Here is a 24,897-nt window from a genome sequence, read left to right on the forward strand (position 1 = left end):
ACTTGTGAAAATCTCTGATCTGCTTTTTTAGATCTTTACAAAGATTCATAGACTTTCCCACAACACTAATTCTTGTGACTTAGTCTAACTGATGCAGTCAAATCATCCCTATTTTAATGAGCACTGAAAAGTCTCCAACTCAATAAGTCAATTCCTATTAAAGCGCTATGAGGCCACGCCACTAAACTTTCTACCCCAGCTAATTAAAAATCAGAGTTTTAGTGTATACATCTGTGACCCTGCAAATCATTCAGTCATTCTGTAAGAAAACCAACAATAAACATTTAAGTAAAACTATATAGGGTAAAACGAAATTATGCTAAGACTCGACGTGACTGTGCTTACTCCTGTATGGTGTCTCTGTCTGCAATGTTTCCTGAAATCATGGCCTGCAGGATGAGCTGGTGCTCCTGAGCAGAGAGGCTGCACTGAGAGGAGACTGGTGATGGAGATGCATCCACACCCTGCAGCCACGGATGAGACTCGATCTCATGCAGAGGAGCTCGCTTAGACGGGTCTCGCTGCAGCATCCGTGAGATCAGACTGCAAAAGAGACACCAAAAAGATAGGAAAGGTTATTTACATATTAGGATTACGAGTTATTACGAGTGTTACTGTTTTATTATCAATATTATCTTAGTGGACATTTAATTTTTCTGCAACAACAAACTGAAGATGAGATTGAGTAAACAATAAAAATCCCCCCAAATACACATTTTATATTATTGTACTGAAATATTTGTGATGTCATCTGTATTAGGTTTCTATATTTTTAGTAATTCAAAGCAAAGCAGTAATTCACGCTGGCTTACTATTGGCTGGTCAGCATCTACACAGACATGATTGGCTATGTTTGGGGGGCTGGGTGGCCGACCAGACTAGAGGTTAAACTTGTCAGTGCACACTCAATGATGGTCCCAAGCCTGGATAAATATAGGAGGGTTGCGTCAGGAAGGGCATCCGGTGGAAAAAACTTCCAAATCAGGTATGTGGACCAGAATGATCAGCTGGGGCTGATGCTTAACTACAGGAGCAGCCAAAAGAAAAAATGGGGTTTTTTAAATTATTATTCTTAAAATTTATTTCTAAGAAATCTTAGCTCTGCTAGTGGCAGGCCAGGCACTAACACGCAGACACAGTGGGCTAATGTCTGCCAGGTGGGAGGGCCAGAGGGATCTCTCAGTGCTGCCACAGTTGCAGCCTCTGATGGCTGGTTGATGGTGGCTGTGCATGAGGGATAGTAGAAAGCAACGTGTGACTCGTTGTACGCGATACTGATCCCTGTGTGAACCTGTGTGCAGGTGAAAGAAGTGTTTGGCAACTGCATGTGTCAGAGCAGGAGTGTGTTAGGTGTGGCCCTCCGTGGTCAGGGTGGGGGTCTGCAGCAATGCAGGAGAGATATAACCTGGGTAACTGGATATGGCTAGACTGGGAGAAAAGGGGAAAAAGGCAAAAAAAATTGAAGAGGGATAAGGGGTGAGTAAGGAGGGGCAGAAACTGAGGGCAAAAAGTAGACACGACTCACATGAGTAAAAAATATAGAGGGTAAAGAAGGAGACACTGTGGGCGAGAAGAGAAAATGTGTTATTTCTGCTTATCAGAGCAGAACACTTCACAAACAGTCTTGATGATGCTTTTCTCTCTCGTGCATCATTCCATTTCTTTTCCGTTTCATTTCTTTCTGTCTCCGTCTGAGTCACACTTTCATCCCGCTGATAAATATTCATAACCTGGTTGACAGCTCATGTTCACATATGCACATCTGGCCATGGCAAGCCAGTGAATGAAGCAAAAGTGCTTAAGTGATTGCTCTTTAATATTCATGAGCAGCTACAGAGTGCAGTAATGAGAAATAAACATAGAAGCTGAGCTCTGACCAGCTGCAAACATCTGGGTTTTAATGCACAAAGAAAATTATTCACATACTTGGTTCGATTTTTACGGACGACCATAGTGTGCACTATAAATGAATTAATATTAGTTAATGAACACTTTATTCTGCAATCTTGTCGCCTCACATTGTTTTCCAGGTCCTTTCTGTGTGGAGTTTGCATGTTCTCTCCATGTCTGTGTGGATTTTCTTTCGGGAGCTCTGGTTTTCTCCCACAGAAATTGTGGTCCTTTGGGCCTTTATTCTGATCAGATCTGCTCCATGAGGAACCTCAGCTCCACATCTCATAGATCCCTCACCCTCACATGCACCATCAGATCAACATCTAATAGATCCCTCACCCTCACATGCACCATCAGATCAACATCTAATAGATCCCTCACCCTCACATGCACCATCAGATCAACATCTAATAGATCCCTCACCCTCACACGCACCATCAGATCAATATCTCATAGATCCCTTACCCTCACATGCACCATCAGCTCAACATCTAATAGATCCCTCACCCTCACATGCACCATCAGATCAACATCTAATAGATCCCTCACCCTCACATTCAACATCAGATCAACATCTAATAGATCCCTCACCCTCAAACGTACCATCAGATCAACATCTAATAGATCTCTCACCCTCACACGTACCATCAGATCAACATCTAATAGATCCCTCACCCTCACACGCACCATCAGATCAACATCTCATAGATCCCTCACATGCACCATCAGATCAACATCTAATAGATCCCTCACCCTCACACGCACCATCAGATCAACATCTAATAGATCCCTCACCCTCACACGCACCATCAGATCAACATCTAATAGATCCCTCACCCTCACACGCACCATCAGATCAACATCTAATAGATCCCTCACCCTCACATGCACCATCAGATCAACATCTCATAGATCCCTCACCCTCACATGCACCATCAGCTAAACATCTAATAGATCCCTCACCCTCACACGCACCATCAGATCAACATCTAATAGATCCCTCACCCTCACACGCACCATCAGATCAACATCTAATAGATCCCTCACCCTCACACGCACCATCAGATCAACATCTAATAGATTCCTCACCCTCAAACGTACCATCAGATCAACATCTCATAGATCCCTCACCCTCACATGCACCATCAGATCAACATCTAATAGATTCCTCACCCTCAAACATACCATCAGATCAACATCTCATAGATCCCTCACCCTCACATGCACCATCAGATCAACATCTAATAGATTCCTCACCCTCAAACATACCATCAGATCAACATCTCATAGATCCCTCACCCTCACACGCACCATCAGATCAACATCTAATAGATCCCTCACCCTCACACGCACCATCAGATCAACATCTAATAGATCCCTCACCCTCACACGCACCATCAGATCAACATCTAATAGATTCCTCACCCTCAAACGTACCATCAGATCAACATCTCATAGATCCCTCACCCTCACATGCACCATCAGATCAACATCTAATAGATTCCTCACCCTCAAACATACCATCAGATCAACATCTAATAGATCCCTCACCCTCACATGCACCATCAGCTCAACATCTAATAGATTCCTCACCCTCAAACGTACCATCAGATCAACATCTCATAGATCCCTCACCCTCACATGCACCATCAGATCAACATCTAATAGATTCCTCACCCTCAAACGTACCATCAGATCAACATCTCATAGATCCCTCACTCTCACATGCACCATCAGCTCAACATCTAATAGATTCCTCACCCTCAAATGTACCATCAGATCAACATCTAATACATCCCTCACCCTCACATGCACCATCAGATCAACATCTCATAGATCCCTCATCCTCACACGCACCATCAGATCAACATCTAATAGATTCCTCACCCTCAAATGTACCATCAGATCAACATCTAATAAATCCCTCACCCTCACATGCACCATCAGATCAACATCTCATAGATCCCTCATCCTCACACGCACCATCAGATCAACATCTAATAGATCCCTCACCCTCACACGCACCATCAGATCAACATCTAATAGATTCCTCACCCTCAAATGTACCATCAGATCAACATCTAATAAATCCCTCACCCTCACATGCACCATCAGATCAACATCTCATAGATCCCTCACCCTCACATTTAACATCAGATCAACATCTAATAGATCCCTCACCCTCACATGCACCATCAGATCAACATCTCATAGATCCCTCACCCTCACATGCACCATCAGATCAACATCTAATAGATCCCTCACCCTCAAACGTACCATCAGATCAACATCTCATAGATCCCTCACCCTCACATGCACCATCAGCTCAACATCTAATAGATCCCTCACCCTCACATGCACCATCAGATCAACATCTCATAGATCCCTCACCCTCAAACGTACCATCAGATCAACATCTCATAGATCTCTCACCCTCACATTCAACAACAGATCAACATCTAATAGATCTCTCACCCTCACATTCAACAACAGATCAACATCTAATAGATCCCTCACCCTCACATGCACCATCAGATCAACATCTCATAGATCCCTCATCCTCACACGCACCATCAGATCAACATCTAATAGATCCCTCACCCTCACACGCACCATCAGATCAACATCTAATAGATTCCTCACCCTCAAATGTACCATCAGCTCAACATCTAATAGATCCCTCACCCTCACATGCACCATCAGATCAACATCTCATAGATCCCTCACCCTCAAACGTACCATCAGATCAACATCTCATAGATCTCTCACCCTCACATTCAACAACAGATCAACATCTAATAGATCTCTCACCCTCACATTCAACATCAGATCAACATCTAATAGATCCCTCACCCTCAAACGTACCATCAGATCAACATCTCATAGATCCCTCACCCTCACATGCACCATCAGCTCAACATCTAATAGATCCCTCACCCTCACATGCACCATCAGATCAACATCTAATAGATCCCTCACCCTCACATTCAACATCAGATCAACATCTAATAGATCCCTCACCCTCAAACGTACCATCAGATCAACATCTAATAGATCCCTCACCCTCACATTCAACATCAGATCAACATCTAATAGATCCCTCACCCTCACACGTACCATCAGATCAACATCTCATAGATCTCTCACCCTCACATTCAACATCAGATCAACATCTCATAGATCTCTCACCCTTACATTCCACATCAGATCAACATCTAATAGATCCCTCACCCTCACACATACCATCAGATCAACATCTAATAGATCCCTCACCCTCACACGTACCATCAGATCAACATCTCATAGATCTCTCACCCTCACACGTACCATCAGATCAACATCTAATAGATCCCTCACCCTCACACATACCATCAGATCAACATCTAATAGATCCCTCACCCTCACACGTACCATCAGATCAACATCTCATAGATCTCTCACCCTCACACGTACCATCAGATCAACCATCAGTGGGTATATTGCTGCTAACGCCTCCTCCGACCCGCGTGCAGCCCTTAGTGGAACCCTTTTTTACCTATGCACTCTGCACAGGCGCCTCTCTATCTGCCAATCAGAAGACCCCACCCACATAGTCCGGTCATCCCACCCTAGCAGGGTAGCACTGTTGCCTCACAGCCAGAAGGTCCCAGGTGGAGCAGTCTGGGTCCTTTCTGTGTGGAGTTTGCATGCTCTCCCCATGTCTGTGTGGGTTTCCTCCGGGTGCTTCGGTTTCCTCCCACAGTCCAAAGACGTGCAGTCAGGTGAATTAGAGATACAAAATTGTACATGACTGTGTTTGACTATAAATTTAAACTGATGAATCTTGTGTAACTAGTAACAACCGTTCCTGTCATGAATGTAACCAAAGTGTGTAAAACATGACATTAAAATCCTAATTAAATAAAATATAACAAAAGGAGTAAAACATCAGAGGCTTAACAGACTCACACTGTAAGCAAATGATCCTCGAAGAGATTAGAAGAGAGAACAGAAAAAAAAATGAAATAGCTTTACTTGAGCATCAGAATTCCCTGAGGAGAGCAGCGTTCTCACTTAGCAAGAAACATTTAGCCATTAAAGGACTTTTTGATTGGGGCAAAAGATCATGTGACCAGGCTGCTGTGTTAGGCTGTGATTCAGCCCAGTGTTCTGCAGCACAATCGGTATATTTAGCCCTTTTTTCCCCTCTGAGCGCTGCGTTTGAGGATGTACTCACCACAAATAGCCCCGACGTGCACACATAACTCCAATACAACGTCCTCAAATAAACCCTCAAAACTCTGAGCTGTACAGTTTAATTCTCGTCTGAAGATCAACAGAAAGTGTTTATATTTATATAGCATTCAGCAGATACTTTCATTCAAAGCAACGTACAGGATTAAGGGCCTTGTTCAGGAACCGAAGAGCAGCAACTGGCAGTGGTGGGGCTTAAAGAAAAGACCTACTGATCACTTGTCCAGCACCTTAACCACTAAGCTACCACTGCTCTAGTGGTACTATGGGTCTATTTCCTTGGCTGCTCCCATTGAAGGTCACCGGCGGAGCGTGTTTTTACGCCGGATGCCCTTCCTGACACGACCCTCCCTATTTATCCGGGCTTGGGACCGGCACTACAATGCACTGGTTTATGCATCCTAGCGGCTAGAAACCTATAGGACAATTCAGTGTCTCCAATTAGCCTGGCTGCATGTTTTTGGACTGTGGGAGGAAACCGGAGCACCCGGAGGAAACCCACACAGACACGGGGAGAACATGCAAACTCTGCACAGAAAGGACCCGGGCCGCCCAAACTGGGGATCGAACCCAGGACCTTCTTGCTGTGAGGTGGTACTATGGGTAAAAGCATTAAAAGCAGTGCAAGTTGCTAAAATGATTTACAGCTAAGCTAAATCCATTCAAACAAGCAAACAATTAAAAATCTGCTCTGATAAACAAGTAACTGCTTTCTAAACCAGTTCATTCTAATGTGATGGGAGAAGGTTATTTAGCATGTCACATCTGGTGAAGGAAGGGTTTGATCCCTGAGCCACCAAACCCACAATAAAGCATGAAGATGGGATCATCAGGATATGGAGCTGCTTCTCTATACACAGTACTGAAGCATTACAATATTGGAATTAATTGGGACATACTGGAAGAACCAGGAAACTCAATCTGACCCCAGACATAAAGCTAAAATATAGCTTTTCCTTCTGACCTATTAAGTATATTTTCATGCCTATACATACACACACAGTCGAGTCACATTATTATGACCTCCAGCTAATATCAGACGGGCTCCCCAGACGGGCTGGGAGTTACTCAGTAAGGTCCTGGTGGGTTGTCACAGGTATCTGGAGCCATGCTGACTGCAGTGCATCCCACAGCTGCTGGAGGGGGCATGATGGAGGATCAACAGAGCCAACACCACCATTGAGGTGCTCCCACAGATGCTCAATTGGTTTCAAGTCTGGGGAATTTGGGGGCCTGGATAGTACCTGGAAGTCTTGGTCATGCTCTTCCTAACAATGTGGGACATTTTTATCCAGTGTGACATGTCGCATTGTCATGCTGGAAGATCCCATCCACCCCAGGGAGGACAATTTTACCCATCAGACTTTTACCCATGACAGCAACGAGGGATTTATGTGCAGACAGCCTATCACACACCTTATATACCCATTTTGCCAGCTCACGAAACATGACTTCCTTTATGAGCTACATGCTGATACTGTTGAAAGTAGGGAGTGGTCATAATAATGTGACTCGACTGTGTACCTGAGTGTATATTAATACAGATGCTGGTTTGAACTTCAGCAGCATTATCGGACACCCAGGCGTCTACACAAACACTATTGGCTATTTCTGATTTGGGGGGTTGGTACCCTGTTTAGGGTGTTTCTGCTTTGCACCAAGTGTTTCCCAAAAATAAAAAATGTATGCATCTGATTAATATATAGTATATATGGATGGATGGATGGATGGATGGATGGATGGATAGATGGATAGATAGATAGATAGATAGATAGATAGATAGATAGATAGATAGATAGATAGAGTAGACCCTTGACTTACAAATTTCATTGGTTCTGAAGGGCTGTTCTTAAGTCAAAATGTTCGTTAGTTAAACCTGTTTTTCCCCATAAGAATTAATGTAAATAGAATTAATCAGTGCCAGACCTCCCAAACCCCAGCCGCCCCCCCCCCCCCCCCCCCCAGCCTTTCTAATGTCTTAAATGGTCTTTTTTGCCGCTCAGGTGGCGCAGCGGTAAAGTACGCTAGCGCACCAGAGTTGGGGTTTCGAATACATCGTATCAAATCTCAGCTCTGCCTTTCCAACTGGGCTGGGCGGCAGCATGAACAACGATTGGCTGTTGTTCAGGGTTAGAGGGTAAGAAAGTCGGATCATAGGTCCTCATAATTGGTGCAACTGCGGCCCCTGCTGGCTGACTAATGGCGCCTGCACAGGGCTGAGGAATAACGCTGATGGGGGTGTGGCCCTCTGTACACAGTGCCCGTCAAGTGTATGAACTTGACTCGTGCAGGTGAAAAATGTCTGTACTGACTGTACATGCCAGAGGGGACGTATGTCAGTTGAGAGGCGTCCTCAGTCAGCATTTGAAGACCCCGCCCACATACTCCGGTCATACCTCCATGCAGGCACTGCCAATTATGCCCGATAGATGATGCCCAGCCGACCGGTGGCGAACCGAGGAGTTCAGGAGTGTGCTAGTGGAATATCCTGCCACGCCACCTGGGCGCCCCTCATCAGAAGTATATTAAATCAAAAACAGAAGTGATTAATTACTTGTTTAACTTTTAATTGTTTAATAGTTTACAAAGCCAAAGTGCATGAAGCAACAACTTTTATGGTTATTGAACGTTCGCGATGCCGCGTTGTGATAGCCGTGCTGTGAAGCTCGAACCACTATAAATATCCTCAGCAGACCTGTCAGAATCCGGAGCTCTGTTCTAACCAGTGTGTTTGAATCTGTATGTTGTTTTTCATGTATTTTATGATAGAGCGCCTGATTAATGACTGTAAATGAGCTGTTGCTATGGTAAGCTAAATAAGTAATGAATCAGAAAGAGCACATTAATATGTAGATGTGATTTACGCTGCCACCGGCTTCACTGTTATGCAACTTTACAAATCCTAATGCAATGTTGCTGATGTGTAAACATAAATGTTGCATATTTAAAATAATAAGACGGTAAACAGCTGGTTTTAAGTAAGTTTATCTACATAATAATGAGACAGGAATGAACTGATCAGGATGAACTGGATAACCTGGACTTGACAAAATGACACTTTATTTAGAGACTGACTGATGTATTTTGAATGTTATATATATTATATTGGAATGTTTTTATGATGATGTAAGAAACAAAAAAAACATTTTAATTTAATTTATTTTCCATGTTTTACTACCATGATATCCTGGTCAGACTCACAGTGGGTCCAGTTTCCCTGAAATCACTTGGCGCAGTGCAGTAACACACCCTGGACAGGACACCGTTTGGAAAAAAAACTTAAATCATACATTTATTGTACATGTACTTGAGTAACTAATGCAACTATGACCTCTGCTGGCTGATTGATGGTGCCTGCACAGAGATGGGGAGAGAGTGCTGTCAGGGTGTGTCTCTCTGTACACAGTGTGGTCTGCAGCTGATCTAGTCTGGTGTGGGTGACAAAATGCATACGGCTGCTGCCCACATGTCGGAGGGGGTGTGGCTTAGCTTCGTTCTCCTCGATCAGAACCGGGGTCGGCATTAGTGGAGAGGAAGCATGACGCAATCGGGCAAAATATTTAGAAACTTATTTTCTTAAGTTTGAATCTCAGCTGTGCTATCGACCTAACCGGGCCCTTCAACAACAGGCACAGAGGTTAAGGTGCTGGACTAGTGACTAGTGATAAAAAGGCTGTTGGTTCAATTTTCACCATCGCCACGTTACCCCGTCAGGCCCTTGATCAAGACCCGTAACCCTTAATTGCTCAGACTTGTAACTCGTTTAGATAAAAGTGTCTGCTGAATGCCATTAATATTAATGTAAATCTAAGGGAGAGATGTCGACAGCGTTCTTCATTGCTCCTGCAAATGCGACCTCTGCTGGCTAGTTGAGGCACCTACATGAGAGGTGGGAACTCACAGAGCAGAATAGCGTGTCTCTCTGTACGTGATACGGCTCTCTGTAAGACTCCGCAAGTGGCAAAAGTGGTGAAGGAAGAATTGAAATCTTAAATTGAGTAAATTGGTTATTTTACATTTTGTTTTGTACATTTTAGTTTCATCAAGCGCCTCATCCTGGTCAGGGTTGTGTGGGCCCGGCTCCACCGAGAAGCACTGGGCACAAGACAAGGAAGGAACACACTGGACAGGGTGCCAATACATGTTTGTTTGTTTGTTTATTAGGATTTTAACGTCATGTTTTACACTTTGGTTACATTCATGACAGGAACGTTAGTTACTCACTACACAAGATTCATCAGTTCACAAGTTTATATCGAACACAGTCATGGACAATTTTGCATCTCCAATTCACCTCACTTGCATGTTTTTGGACTGTGGGAGGAAACCGGAGCTCCCGGAGTAAACCCACGCAGACACAGGGAGAACATGCAAATTCCACACAGAAAGGACCTGGACCGCTCCACCTGGGGATCGAACCCAGGACCTTCTTGCTGTGAGGCGACAAGGTGCCAATACATCACAGGGCTTCATAGCCAATCATGTCTGTGAAGACTCCCCACCAGCCAATAGCACTGCTGAGATCTGAACCCGAATAAACTGCTGCACCATCCAAGCGCCAACATTTTATTACTTACATTTAAAATGTATTTATTAATGTATAAACCACTCGTTTCTGTTGCTTTGTTTGTTATGTAACTTAAATGCATTTAGCTAGTTTGATAAGTGCTTATTCATCATTCATTACTTATTTATACAGAATTAATCTTAAGCAGAATCTAGATCGATGATTTATCTATTAAATTCACTTTTTTACTGACTGATGGAGGGTTGTGAAATGGAACAACCGGCTAATTCTGTTTCTTTTCTCAATAAATCCACAGAAAAAAAGTTTTTATTTAAATATTCTGCAGAACTACTAACACTGCTTTCTTTTAAACAGTGTGAGACTTCATTCATTAGTCATACAGCAGCTTAACTGGAAAATCCTGTTAAAATATCATTCAGCCAAAAGGAAGCGCTGCACTGACATGCCAGCGTCTTGATTCAAACCACAACATCTCCTGGTCCAGGGCAGAAATTCCAGGAACAGCAGACGTTCCATGGAAGAGTGTTTTTTTAATGGAAGCTCTGTGCTGTGCTGAGTCACATCTGATTTACTGATTGGTTCACTCAGCTGTCACTCAGTGGATCAGGGCGTGAACTGCACTTGTAAACAGAAAAGTACAGCATGTTCAGCTGGTGTTCGTCTTGCTCAAGGCTAATAAGTGGGTGTAAAGTTTGGCGTGTGGGTGACTGGGACATTTGACACAGAGACATTAAGTGTGTTTACAGATGTTGGTGAGAAGTCAAAAGCAGATACAAGTCCAAACAGCGCCAGCTAAACACATGAACACAATCTACAGCTCAGCAGGGTCTGAATTATTATTATTTATTAGGATTTACCGTCATGTTTTACACTTTGGTTACATTCATGATAGGAACGGTAGTTACTGGTTACACAAGATTCATCAGTTCAAGTTTTTTATGTCAAACAAAAAATTGTAATGGACAATTTAGGGTGTGTTCGAAAATCTAGGGAACTACCTTGCTGTCTTACTGTCTACATAGGCAGCTGCCTAAGTAGAAAGGATTCTAATAAGTCAACGACTTATAAGGCAGGTTATTCAACGCACTACTTAGACAGCGATAACATCGGGTTTCGCTTAGCATCATGCCATTCAAACCAATGGGATGAGGTGGCACAACGCGCTAGCATGTCAAATAACATCTCCCTCCGTGTACCATAAATGGTTAAACTGTCCCTGACAAGCCCAAACTTGCAAATAAATACACTTGTATAAGTTTATACAAATTAAAAATCAATAATGATTTATTTAGGTTTGAAAATAACTCCGCACCTTACGCCATTTTTTTTTTATTTTTCTGTGAGAAAAGTTGTGCCGCAATGAATGCTGGGATTGCCTCCACCGCTTAACCAGTAAATGTGAGGCACTTGAAGGTTACGCGAATGTTAAGTCGCTAAACAAAAATCTTAAAGATTGAATTTCACAGCGAATTGCATATTACATGGGAAGCGGCTCATTTCACGGCCGTGAATTAGGTAGGGCCGTGGATATAACTGAGTTTTTCATTATGTGGTGGATCTCTGTGTGTGTGTTTCTTTGTTCATGTGTGTGTGTGTGTGTGTGTGTGTTTGTGTGTGTGTTCTTACTCTTTACACTCTGCAGAGACGTGATCGGGAACCATGTAACGGCAATCCATGATCATGATTAGAGTCTCGCTGTCATTGGCTTCCTGGAACGGTGGTCGTCCACACACCAGCATGAACAGGATCACTCCAAGAGACCAGATATCTACACACACACACACACACACACACACACACAGGATTGTATTAAAGCCACTCTGTGCATCAGTGATGCTGTAGTAGAGAGATGAACCGGCTGGGACAGATGAAGCAAACTAGCTGTGTGCTTACACACACACACACACACACACACATTCCTAATAATCTTACATATAGTAACACACATTTATGAAAACACACACAACAGCTGGTGTAAACAGTTTCTGAGTGTAAACTGTCTGTTGCTCTGCACAATCTCAGCCCTGATGAAAAAAATCCATTACTGCTGGGTTTAAAAAATGGGTCGCAGAGAAAAATAATAATAATTAAATCAACAATTTTTAACAGGCACCTACACAAAATAAACTTATACACACCCCCTTGTGGAGGCTTTACGTTACATCTTATAAACCACAGTGGGACCAGATTACCACAATTTTAAGCATATTACAGTCTGTGCCTGGGTCGCAGTAAAAAATATGGACAAAATGAATAAAAGCCATTGAATAAAAGTTTAAAAAAAGGAGGGTGACCAGATTAAGTGACACACATATGGTAGTGACATGGTAGTGTGTGTGGTGCTGGTACGAGAGTAGCTGGTGTTGCACTGATACTGAGGTCCTCAAACTTCTGTCTGTCATGAGAAAAAATAAATACATCACAGCCAAGCAGATTTATCAAACCAGACTGACTGACCCAGTGCCAACCGCCCTCAAGCTGTTCATATACAATATCCTTTACAAACACCTGCTGAAACGACAGCAGACGTGCTCGGGTGTAATTACAATCACCCAGTTACACCAAGAAAAATGCAGCATGTGTGTCTCTTTTTTCGGACACCCTTCCTTTACCAGCTTCCTTTCAGCGACCTGACAGGAAAACCCTGAGAACCCTGAGTCCAAAAACCCTTCACATAGTACAGTGTGTGTTTGTTTGTGTGCTGTGAGTGTTTAAATATATATATAAATATGTGTGTGTGTGTGTGTGTGTGTGTGTGTTCTCAGAAATAACTGAATGTTCAAAGTAAAGACTTCTTGTTATTTCAGATCAAGGCACTTCTGGGACGATGGCATTATTCAACACACACACACACACACACACACACACACAGCAGCTTGCAGCTCATACTTAAACTCATCAAGAACGATGAACTATGACACATTAAATTCCAAACCGTGAGCCAATCAGCATCACTTTCCGCTTTACAACAATCAATTATTTCTGCTTTTAGCACTATTGGCTTACAACAAGAAGGTTCTGGGTTCAATTCCCAGGTGGAATGGTCCAAGTCATTTCTGTGTGCTTCTGTGTTTCCCTGGGTCTACGTGGGTTTCCTCCGGGTGCTCCGGTTTCCTTCCACAGACCAAAGACATGCAGTCAGGTTAACTGAAGTGTGTGTGTTGGTCTGTAGGGGCAGTGGTAGATCTGTGGTTAAGGTACTGACCTAGTAATCAGAAGGTTGCTGGTACACGGCATGCCCAACCAAGTTACCACTGTTGGGCCCCTGATCAAGGCCCTTAACCCTCCATTGCTCAAGCTGTATTAATTGATAACTATTAGTCACTTTGGATTAAATGAAGTGAATGTAAATGTAAACTGTTATTGAGTGCAGCTGCTGTGTTGTAGCCTTATGGTTAGAATACTGGACTAGTAATCAAAAGGTTGCTGGTTAAAACCCCATCACAGCCAAGTTACCACTGTTGGGCCCTTGAGCAAGGCCCTTAATGTACATTTGCCTAGACAATCTACTGCCATACTACTGTTAGTTGCTTTGGATAACACACACACATTTACTCACACATACACACTTACCCACAGAGGGGGCATCGTACTCCTCTCCTAGCAGTATCTCAGGAGCTGAGTAGGCCAGAGATCCACAGCTGGTTACCAGCATGGTACCAGGCTGGAAGTGGTTACTGAACCCGAAGTCGGTAAGTTTAACGGTTCCCTGCTGGCGGAAGAACACGACGTTCTCAGGCTTCAGGTCCCGGTGCACCACATGCAGCCGGTGACAGTACGCGATGGCACGGACGATCTGAGCAAAGTGCACTTTGGCGGTGCACTCGGCGACCCCGCCCTCGTGCCGCAGGATGTAGTCGTACAGGTCGCCGCCGTCGGCCAGCTCCAGGATCAGGAAGAGTTTGGTGTGCGTGTCGATCACTTCATACAGACGCACCACGTTCGGGTGCTGCACCAGCTTCATGCAGCGCACCTCCTGCAGCAGGTGGCCCATCGCCATGCCATCCAGCTTTGTCTTATCGATGATTTTCACAGCTACCAGCTGCCCGGTGAAAATGTGCCGTGCCAGCTTCACAACGGCAAAGTGGCCTTTCCCCAGCGAGCGATCCAGCTCGTACAGGCCGGCTATCTTGCCCTCGGAGCTGCTCTTCAGGGTGGCCATCGTGGATCAGAAGTGTGGGGGACAGTTCTCAGTTGCAGGGGTTCAGAACAGATGCAGCATCACCTGATGAGGAGGAAAGAAGAGGTAAATAAGCACAATCTGCAAAATGACCAGCATTTTATTACACAGTAATAGTGCAGCAGTCTATTATGCTAGTTTGGCGCCCTGGTTGGGCACTTAACACACACACACAGTTGGAGTCTAAAGCAGAAAAATCAAAACAGGATTTATCTTTCTTGTCACTGCAACAGTGACTCCTACTGTCTGGTAAAAACGGCAACACAAGCAGTAAGGGTGTATAATACAGTGGTACCTTGTAACTCAACATTCGTCAAGAAATTTGTAACCTTAAACTCAACGTGTGTGCGACTGCTGCTTTGTTCAGCGCTCGGCTTGATCGGTGCAGTAATATGTCATCAAAATGTAAATATGAGACGAATCTGCATTTGTGTGGAATAACCACATAATTCACTCTGAAAGCTCCACATGTATCTGTGTTTAGTTGTATTTTCCACTGTTTCACTTTTAAACTTGTGTTACAGCTCAAGGTTCTGAGAAATTATGAGAATCAGAATCAGCTTTTCTGAGAAAGTTTAAAACGCTTATCACTTATAAAAAAAAAAAAGCTTAACGTGGTTTAATGTATTAAACCTCTCTTAATTATCACTGCTTATTTGTTCTCTCCACTAATTAAGAAGTATAAGGAAACAATAAGTAAAGGTAAAGTGCAGGTTTTATTGTAGTTTTAATAGATTTTTAACTGTTTTAAATGTATTTCAGGGTTTTTATATTATATTTGTGTTATTTTCAGTGTAAAAGTGTCAAAAACAACCCCATTATTTTACATGAGTCTAAAATATATGCAAGTCCACAGGACCATGGAACGCATTAACTGGTTTCCCAAACATCCTTATGGGAACAAATACCTTGAAACTCAACACCTTTTAAACTCAACACCACTCCCAAAACCAACTGACGTTGGATGTAGTTTTGTATCTCATATCACCGTGTGTACAAAACCCCTAAATTATGTTGTTTTGTAATCATCCTGTAATAAAAAATAAACCTACAGACCCAATTTCCATAAAGGTTTTGTAAAATGCAATCTGTGATTTGTTTATTCTCTTGAATCTTTATTTAACTGACAAAAGTACAAAGAAACGATTTCTAATGTTTTCACTGAAGTGTATTTATTTCTATTTATTTATGCAATCTCTCGCTAGCCAATTAGTCTTCCGCTGCTGAGGATCCTGATTGTGTTCGAGGAGGGTATATTTGCCCGCTCCACGCCCCTTCTGACACGTGCGCCGTCCTCAACCCGTGCTTTAGTGGATTCGCACATAGGCTCATCCGCTTCTGTACAGGCGTCTCGTCTGCTAACCTGGGTCTTTACACAGCGCTTGAAGACCCCACCCACTTAGTCCGGCCTTTTCCCACCCAGCAGACTTGGTCAATTTTGTCTGCTGCAGACACTGTCAATTGTGCCCGCTAGATGGCGCCCAGCGGACCGACAGAGCCGAGATTTGAACCGGGGTGTTCAGAATCTCAGCACTGGTGTGCAGAAGTGTAGTTTGTAAATACAAACAAATGTAGAATTTGATGCCTGTAACACACTTAAAATAAGTTGGGACAGGGCCAAATGATTAAAATATTTACAGAATATTTAAGTTACACTGTTTTAAAACATTCCACTATAAGCAGGTAAAGTGGTAACTTGGCACATGTGTGTGTGTGTGTGTGTATGTATGTGTGTGTAGAGCATGTTAAAGTTTTGTGTAATTGTTCAAACATGCTGGGGTGTGTTTCGTGTAAAAGAATGTGCGTGCCAGGATGTGTGTGTGAACTGGTTATGTAAGTTTTCAGGCTATATTTACAGCACTGGCATTGAAATGGAAGTGTACAAACTCTATTTCCAGAAAAGCTGGGACATTTTGTGTTTTCACTGATCAGCTTCAGTGTAGTTTGTAAATATAAACTCATTTAGAATTTGATGCCAGCAACAAGAGGTGCGTTCACCAACTCATCTAACCACAGCACATGCTTCAAATGTTTTGGGTCCATCACAGTTGAGCTCGGGCCCAGAGAACTCCACAGCGTTTCTGTACAGAACTGACCGTTTCAGGTTGGTTTCCTGATAGAGGATCAGAGTGTGCGAGTTAAGTAACAACAGGCCACTTAAACTGGAAAATACCATGTGTTTTGTTTGATTGGAAATTAGCACTCGAATGGCCAGGGAAGTCGTTTTTTCATGCGAGAAACTCACATGCAAGTGCCGCATTTTTTCCAGGGTGGTACTGTGTGCCTTGCGCCCATTGAAAAGCTGGGATAGGCTTCAGCACCCTCCCACGACCATAATTGGATAATTCATAAGAAAATGAATGAATGAATGAATGTTATACATTGGAATACAGAGAGCATGTGTGTTTTTGTGTAAACAATAGCATGAGTGCTTCTTACACCAAATTCTGCATCTTCACCGATCAGTCTTTGATACTAAAGATGCTAAAGATACCTGAAGTGAAGCTTACATGTTCACTGATGTGGGTCGTCGAGGTGCTTTATTCTATAATGTGGTTATTTTTGTATCTGTAGTCATTTTGAGGTACTTAGTTACTATCCTGTAAACTGGTGTCCATTCTGGTCAGTAAGATTCTGTTTGCTGATGTTTGCTGATGTTTGATGTTTGCCAAGAGTTTTTAGATTGATTTTGTTGTTATTAAAACTGGTGCTGATGTAAATCAGGACAGTGAAGAAAGAAAGAAAAGTGAAGAAAAATAGAATAAAAAAAAGAACAAAACAAAAATATAAGAAAATAAAAAGAAATGAAAGAAAATGAAAGAAAATAGAACAAAATAAAGAGAATAAAAGAAAAGCAAATTGAAAATAAAATAAATGGAAGAAAAAACATGGAAGAAAATAAAATTAAATGAAGGGAAAATGAAATAAAATATAAAGAAAGAAGAATAAAAGGAAAAGAGAGGAAAGGGGTAAAACTGTGTTTGTGTTATTGGCAGAGGAGTCATGTAACAGTAACAGTAGCACAGACCAGATGGTGTTCATCAATATGTGTAACTGGATATCATAATCTGAGTGTGTGTGTGTGTGTGTGTGTTAATGGAGGGGGTTAAATAGTTAATGAGTATACTGTGTTTATGCAGGCTAAAGGGAGACTAATGCCGTGTAATAATGTGCATCACTTCATCTCTACTGGGACCACAAATACACACACACACTAGAAATGGACGCTGCTAAGTATTGACCAGCCAACGGCGGGGCATCTGTGACCCACTAACCACCGCTAAGTGTTTTTGCTTAACACACACACACCTACACACACTCAGACACACACACACTCAGACTCATACTACACACAGACACACCTACACACACTCAGACACACCTACACACAGACAAACACACTCTCTCACACACACACACAGACACACCTACACACACTCAGACACACCTACACACAGACAAACACACTCTCTCACACACACACACAGACACACCTATACACACTCTCAGACACACAGACAAACACACTCTCTCTCACACACACAGACATACCTATACACACACACTCGGACATACAGACAAACACACTCTCTCTCTCTCACACACACACACACACACACACTCTCTCAGACAAACAGACAAACACACTCTCACACACACACAGACATACCTACACACACACACTCTCGGACATACACACACACTCTCAGACACACAGACAAACACACTCTCTCTCACACACACAGACATACCTACACACACTCTCAGACACACAGACAAACACACTCTCTCTCACACACACACACAGACACACCTACACACACTCTCAGACACAGACAAACACACTCTCACACACACAGACATACCTACACACACACACACACACACACACACACTCTCGGACATACACACACACACAGACACACCTACACACACTCTCAGACACATAGACAAACACACTCTCTCTCTTTCTCACACACACACACACACACACACACAGACAAACACACTCTCTCTCTCACACACACAGACATACCTACACAACACACTCTTGGACATACACACACACACAGACACACCTACACACATGGTTCTGAAGGTTTCAGTTTTGTGTTTCTGTTCATACACACACACACACACACACACCTACACATACTTTCACACAGACACAGACACACCTACACACACTCTCAGACACACAGACAAACACACTCTCTCACACACACAGACAGAGAAACCTACACACACACACACTCTCGGACACACACACACACAGACACACCTACACACACTCTCAGACACATAGACAAACACACTCTCACACAGACACACCTACACACACACACACACAGACACACCTACGTACATGGTTATGCAGGTTTCAGTTCTATATATTTCTGTTCATACACACAAAGCAAACCCACACCCACGTCTCATGCTAGCAAACATTTTATTCTACAGTTCAATAAAAGTTTACAATAGATCCTTTTACTGTGATCTAAATTTATACCACTAGGTGTTTACTAAGAAGGCTTACAAAAGGTCCTTAGTCAATAACAATGAATGAACACATGAACATTTAGTCAATTTTATATGGAGTGAAGTCCAAATAGGTGGGTGAAGGGGTAAAGTTTTAAAGCTTCGGATAAAAGTGTTTGATGAACATTGTGAATGTGAATCAAAGTGTTTGGAGCGACATTGTGGCTGGAACTAAGAGTTACTATAAAATTCTGAAAACATTTTAGAATTACAAAGATTTCTGCATTTATTACTTCTATATTGTGGTCTGATCTAAACAGCCTGCTAACAGCCTGCTGTTCTTGGATTCTTGCATGAACATCATGAGCCTTATCAGTTTATGTCACAGCATTACGACTGGATTAACAATTTGTTTCTGTTCAACCCATTCTGGTGCTGATCAGCTGAATGTCATTTTACAAACTCGATTATCTGCTGCTTTAAGTTCCTGCTGTTCACCTTCGACACAAATTATAATTCACTGTTTCATTTCAAATTTCATTTGCAGTAAATAAAGACAAAATGTTCTAATTTATAGCTGAAAAAATATCAGTGTGAAAAGTAAATGCATGTTTGTAAATGCTTAAAGTTATCACTCATGGGCACGGGCAAAATTCCTTTTAATAGTCCTAACAACAAATCGCTGGTCTTTTATACACACATCTGGGGGTTTAAAATATTTCCAAATTTCATCTGTTGTTTTAATTATTTAAAAGATCGTTTTTGTGTAGGAGTTTGTGTGTGTTGTAGCAAAGTAGAATATAAATTAGAACAAACTTTAATTGTAATTTAAATGTGATTCTTTACTAAAAGGCTGAAGGGTGAAAGTAAGAAAGTATATATATATATATGTGTGTGTGTGTGTGTGTGTGTGTGTGTGTGTGTGTGTGTCTGTGTAGGAAGGAAGGATAAGGCTTTCCCTTCCAGTCTGAGTGTTTTATACGGAAAGGACACACTGCATCCTACTGATAACACACACACACACACCAACCACCTGACACATGTGCAGCATGAATGAAGGCATACACTGATCAGCCATAAAATTAAAACCACCTCCTTGTTTCTACACTCACTGTCCATGTTATCAGCTCCACTTACCATATAGAAGCACTTTGTAGTTCTACAATTACTGACTGTAGTCCATCTGTTTCTCTACATACTTTTTTAGCCCCCTTTCACCCTGTTCTTCAATGGTCAGGACCCCCACAGGACCACCACAGAGAAGGTATTATTTGGGTGGTGGATCATTCTCAGCACTGCAGTGACACTGACATGGTGGTGGTGTGTTAGTGTGTGTTGTGCTGGTATGAGTGGATCAGACACAGCAGCGCTGATTGAATTTTTAAATACTGTGTCCACTCACTGTCCACTCTATTAGACACTCCTACCTAGTTGGTCCACCTTGTAGATGTAAAGTCAGAGACGATCGCTCATCTATTGCTGCTGTTTGAGTTGGTCATCTTCTAGACCTTCATCAGTGGTCACAGGACGCTGCCCACGTGGTGCTGTTGGCTGGATATTTTTGGTTGGTGGATTATTCTCAGTCCAGCAGTGACAGTGAGGTGTTTAAAAACTCCAGCAGCGCTGCTGTGTCTTATCCACTCATACCAGCACAACACACACTAACACACCACCACCATGTCAGTGTCACTGCAGTGCTGAGAATCATCCACCACCTAAATAATACCTGCTCTGTGGTGGTCCTGTGGGGGTCCTGACCATTGAAGAACAGCATGAAAGGGGGTAACAAAGTATGTAGAGAAACAGATGGACTACAGTCAGTAATTGTAGAATTACAAGTGCTTCTATATGGTAAGTGGAGCTGATAAAATGGACAGTGAGTGTAGAAACAAGTAGGTGGTTTTAATGTTATGGCTGATCAGTGTATATATTATATATGTAATACAATGCACAAGGTTTTACATACTGAAGTAACAAAATTTAATTTAACACAAACGCTGAAATGCAAATCTGATCACACACACACACACACACACACACACACAGGCTGGTAGACGGCTGTGTGTGACAGTAGGACAGGAGGCATCAGGAAAGGGTGTGAGGATGACTCAATTACGCAGAAAGGAAAGAGACAGAAGTGTGTGAGAAAAGGACGAGGAGAAAAAATGCTAGACAGCGAGCGAGAAACAGCGAGAGACAGAAAACACGACGGTGAGAGTGTGAGAGTGCGAGAGTGTGAGAGAGTGAGAAGGTTTTCTTCCACAGGTATGATCTCATCATTAATCTCTCCAGCATTAAGTATTGATGATGATGAGCTCAGTGTTCATGGTGCATTAAAGGAAAACTGGAGTGTTTTTAACCTAATCTCTATCCACCACATCTGTAATCACATCTGCAGCACGAGGGCAATTACATCACAGAAGATTTCAATCAGGGACGTTATTGATCACCCGGTTATCCCACAAACGACACAAAAGTTGTTGTTTGGTTGACGCTGTGGGTTAAAAATATCATTTAAAATTTATTTCCAGCAGCTCTAAACTGGGAGTGGAACCACAGATCTCTCTCTCTCTCTCTCTCTCTCTCTCTCTCTCTCTCTCTCTCTCTCTCTCTCTCTCTCTCTCTCTCTCAGCAGCAGCCGTATGCATTTTTTCACCTGCACTAGGCGAGTGCTAATGAGGATCAGCCCCGTGTACGGAGAGACACACCCTGATCAACGCACTCCTTCCCCGCCCCTGTGCAGGCGCCATCAGTCAGCCAGCAGAGGTCGTAGTTGCATCAGTTACGAGGAGACCCAATCCGGCTTACTACTGCCCCACCCCCTATATGAACAACAGGCCAATCATCGCTCATGTGGCCGCTCAGTCAAGCCGATTGGCAGAACTGAGATTCAATACGATGTATTCGAGATCCCAGCTCTGGTGTGCTAGTGTGTGTTTTACCGCTGCGCCACCTGAGTGGCCCGCTTTTTTATTTTTTGTTTATGCATTTTCTCCCCTTTTTCTCCTTTTTATCACGTCCAATTGCCCGATTGCGTCATGCTTACTCTCCACCACTGCCGATCCCCGCTCTGATAGAGGAGAACGAAGCTAACCCACGGCCCCCCCGACACATGTGCAGCATGCCGTATGCATCTTATCACCTACACTTTGACGAGTGCAGTGCAGCTCAGCGTTGTGTACGGAGAGACACACCCTGAGAGCACTCTTTTCTCTTCTCTGTGCAGGCGCCATCAATCAGCCAGCAGAGGTCGTAATTGCACCAGTCATGGGAGAGAGACCCTATCCGGCTTAGTCCCGCCCATATCTGAACAACAGGCCAATCGCTGTTCATGCGGCCGCTCAGCCTTAGCCGGCAGGCAGAGCTGAGATTCGATACGATGTATTCAAGATCCCAGCTCTGGTTCCAGCATGTGTTTTTACCACTGCCCCACATGAGTGGCCATGAGTGGCCCGCTTTTAAACTATTTCTAATGCTGAAGCTGTGTGGCATCAGCACAGCATCAGACTGCATGTCCATGCTCATGTGGATCTGTGTGGAATGATGTGGAGATTTTGCATCATGGTCCAGCATAAAGTCTTATAATAACCACACTAACGTTGTCATGAGGAGCTTGAATATAGCGACTGCACCTTTTTCATTATGATTAGCATGTTTATTTAGCGCATGGAATGAACTGTACTACTAAAAGCTCTTCTGTTGGTCTGTGCCAGTCGCCACAGCCATCGAGTCTTCTGGCATTAATGAGTCTTAGCAACAACCTGTCAGCAGTCTGGGGTGTGTCCCTCCTCTGACCACTGTCTGTTGGTACTCACCACGGCTGTCTGTAAGCCCCCCTCCCCGTAACCCAGTCGTTCCTTAACAAAATAACTCAGGTCTTTATGCTGATCAGATGTAAACTACGGGGAACCTCCATCATCACGACATTTTCTGCCTCGCACCAATTTGCCTTTGGGGAAAGACCTTTTGGGTGTAGCCATTTACACATCTACAACAATTATGAATTTGGTGATTTTATGCACTACAGGTGTCTAGAATTCATAAAATTCTCATCTTTAGCTCCTAGTGTATCATATACCACCAACGTGAAACAGAAAGTCATGTGATATTCAACCAATTGCATTATTGGATTCCCGGACTCAGGGGCTAATCACATTCACACACGGCACCGTCCACACCATCCACACCGTCCACACAGTGTACACCATCCATACAGTCCACACCGTCCACACTGTCCACACCGTCCACACCGTCCACATAGTCCACACAGTGTACACCATCCATACAGTCCACACCAGCCACACCGGTCACACAGTCCAAACCGTCCACACAGTTCACACAGACCACACAGTCCACACAGTGTACACCATCCACACAGTCCACACCGGCCACACAGTCGAAACCGTCCACACAGTTCACACAGACCACACATCCATACAGTCCACACCATCCACACAGTCCACACCATCCACACAGTCCCCACCATTCACACCGTACACACATTCCACACCATTCACACAGTCCACTGTGCACACTGTCCACACAGTCCACACCGTTCACACAGTGTCCACCGTACACAGTCCACACCGTTCACACAGTCCACAATGATTACAGAGGCCACACAGTCCACACCGTTCACACAGTCCACAATGATTACAGAGGCCACACAGTCCACACCGTTCACACAGTCCACAATGATTACAGAGGCCACACAGTCCACACCGTTCACACAGTCCACAATGATTACAGAGGCCACACAGTCCACACCGTTCACACAGTCCACAATGATTACAGAGGCCACACAGTCCACACCGTTCACACAGTCCACAATGATTACAGAGGCCACACAGTCCACACCGTCTACACAGTCCACAATGATTACAGAGGCCACACAGTCCACACCGTCTACACAGTCCACATCTTCCACACAGTGTACACACCATACACACTATCCACACAGTCCACACCATCCCCACAGTGTACACTGTCCACACTAATCACACAGTGTACACCTTACACACAGTCCACATCATACACACAGTCCACACATTCCACACCGACAACACAGTCCACACAGTGGACACTGACAACACAGTCCACACAGTCCTGCAAATGAATTTATTCAAAATCACAAAAACAAAACAGAAACAAGCTCGACTCTGTTAATCATTTACATTTTAATCTCTCTCACTCGTATTTAGAGTCTTAAATGTTCTCTGATGGAAATGCAGCGTAAGCACCAAATTTAACACACACACTCTGCAGCACACTGTTCACACACTGCACACACACACAAACAGAAGCTCAAACCACGGCCTGATACAGTGTTACAAACACAGGCGCTGACATTGGCACAAACTCACCCAGACTGATGCTCACACACACACACAGCTGCTGAGTATGTGGAATAAGGGGCAAGCTCTTCAGATGCAGTAACACGCACACACTGACACACACAAACATACACACACACAGACTGATGCTGTAACACACACACAAACACGCACTCACAGTAATACTGTAACACACACACAAACACACGCATACACAAGAGACTGATGCTGTAACACAAACACACACACAC

The 24,897-nt window shown here is 43.4% G+C and overlaps 2 protein-coding genes across 2 annotated transcripts in view; one reads left to right on the top strand and one right to left on the bottom strand.

Annotated features, from left to right (window-relative positions):
* ano10b (anoctamin 10b) overlaps positions 1–12,895 on the top strand; it is a 40,345-nt gene extending 27,450 nt beyond the window's left edge. The window contains exon 14 of the mRNA XM_063000849.1: positions 12,297–12,895. Within this exon, the coding sequence (XP_062856919.1) occupies positions 12,297–12,332 (36 nt within the window). The 3' untranslated portion in view covers positions 12,333–12,895. The remainder of the gene's footprint in view (positions 1–12,296) is intronic.
* snrkb (SNF related kinase b) overlaps positions 1–24,897 on the bottom strand; it is a 36,426-nt gene that overhangs the window by 8,155 nt on the left and 3,374 nt on the right. Inside the window, exons 2-4 of the mRNA XM_063000846.1 lie at positions 14,228–14,879; positions 12,281–12,422; positions 346–543 (exon numbers count right to left, since the gene is read on the bottom strand). Of these exons, the coding sequence (XP_062856916.1) occupies positions 346–543; positions 12,281–12,422; positions 14,228–14,816 (929 nt within the window). The 5' untranslated portion in view covers positions 14,817–14,879. The remainder of the gene's footprint in view (positions 1–345; positions 544–12,280; positions 12,423–14,227; positions 14,880–24,897) is intronic.

This window comes from Trichomycterus rosablanca, chromosome 8 (assembly GCF_030014385.1).
Source record: "Trichomycterus rosablanca isolate fTriRos1 chromosome 8, fTriRos1.hap1, whole genome shotgun sequence".
Classification (NCBI taxonomy): Eukaryota; Metazoa; Chordata; class Actinopteri; order Siluriformes; family Trichomycteridae; genus Trichomycterus; species Trichomycterus rosablanca.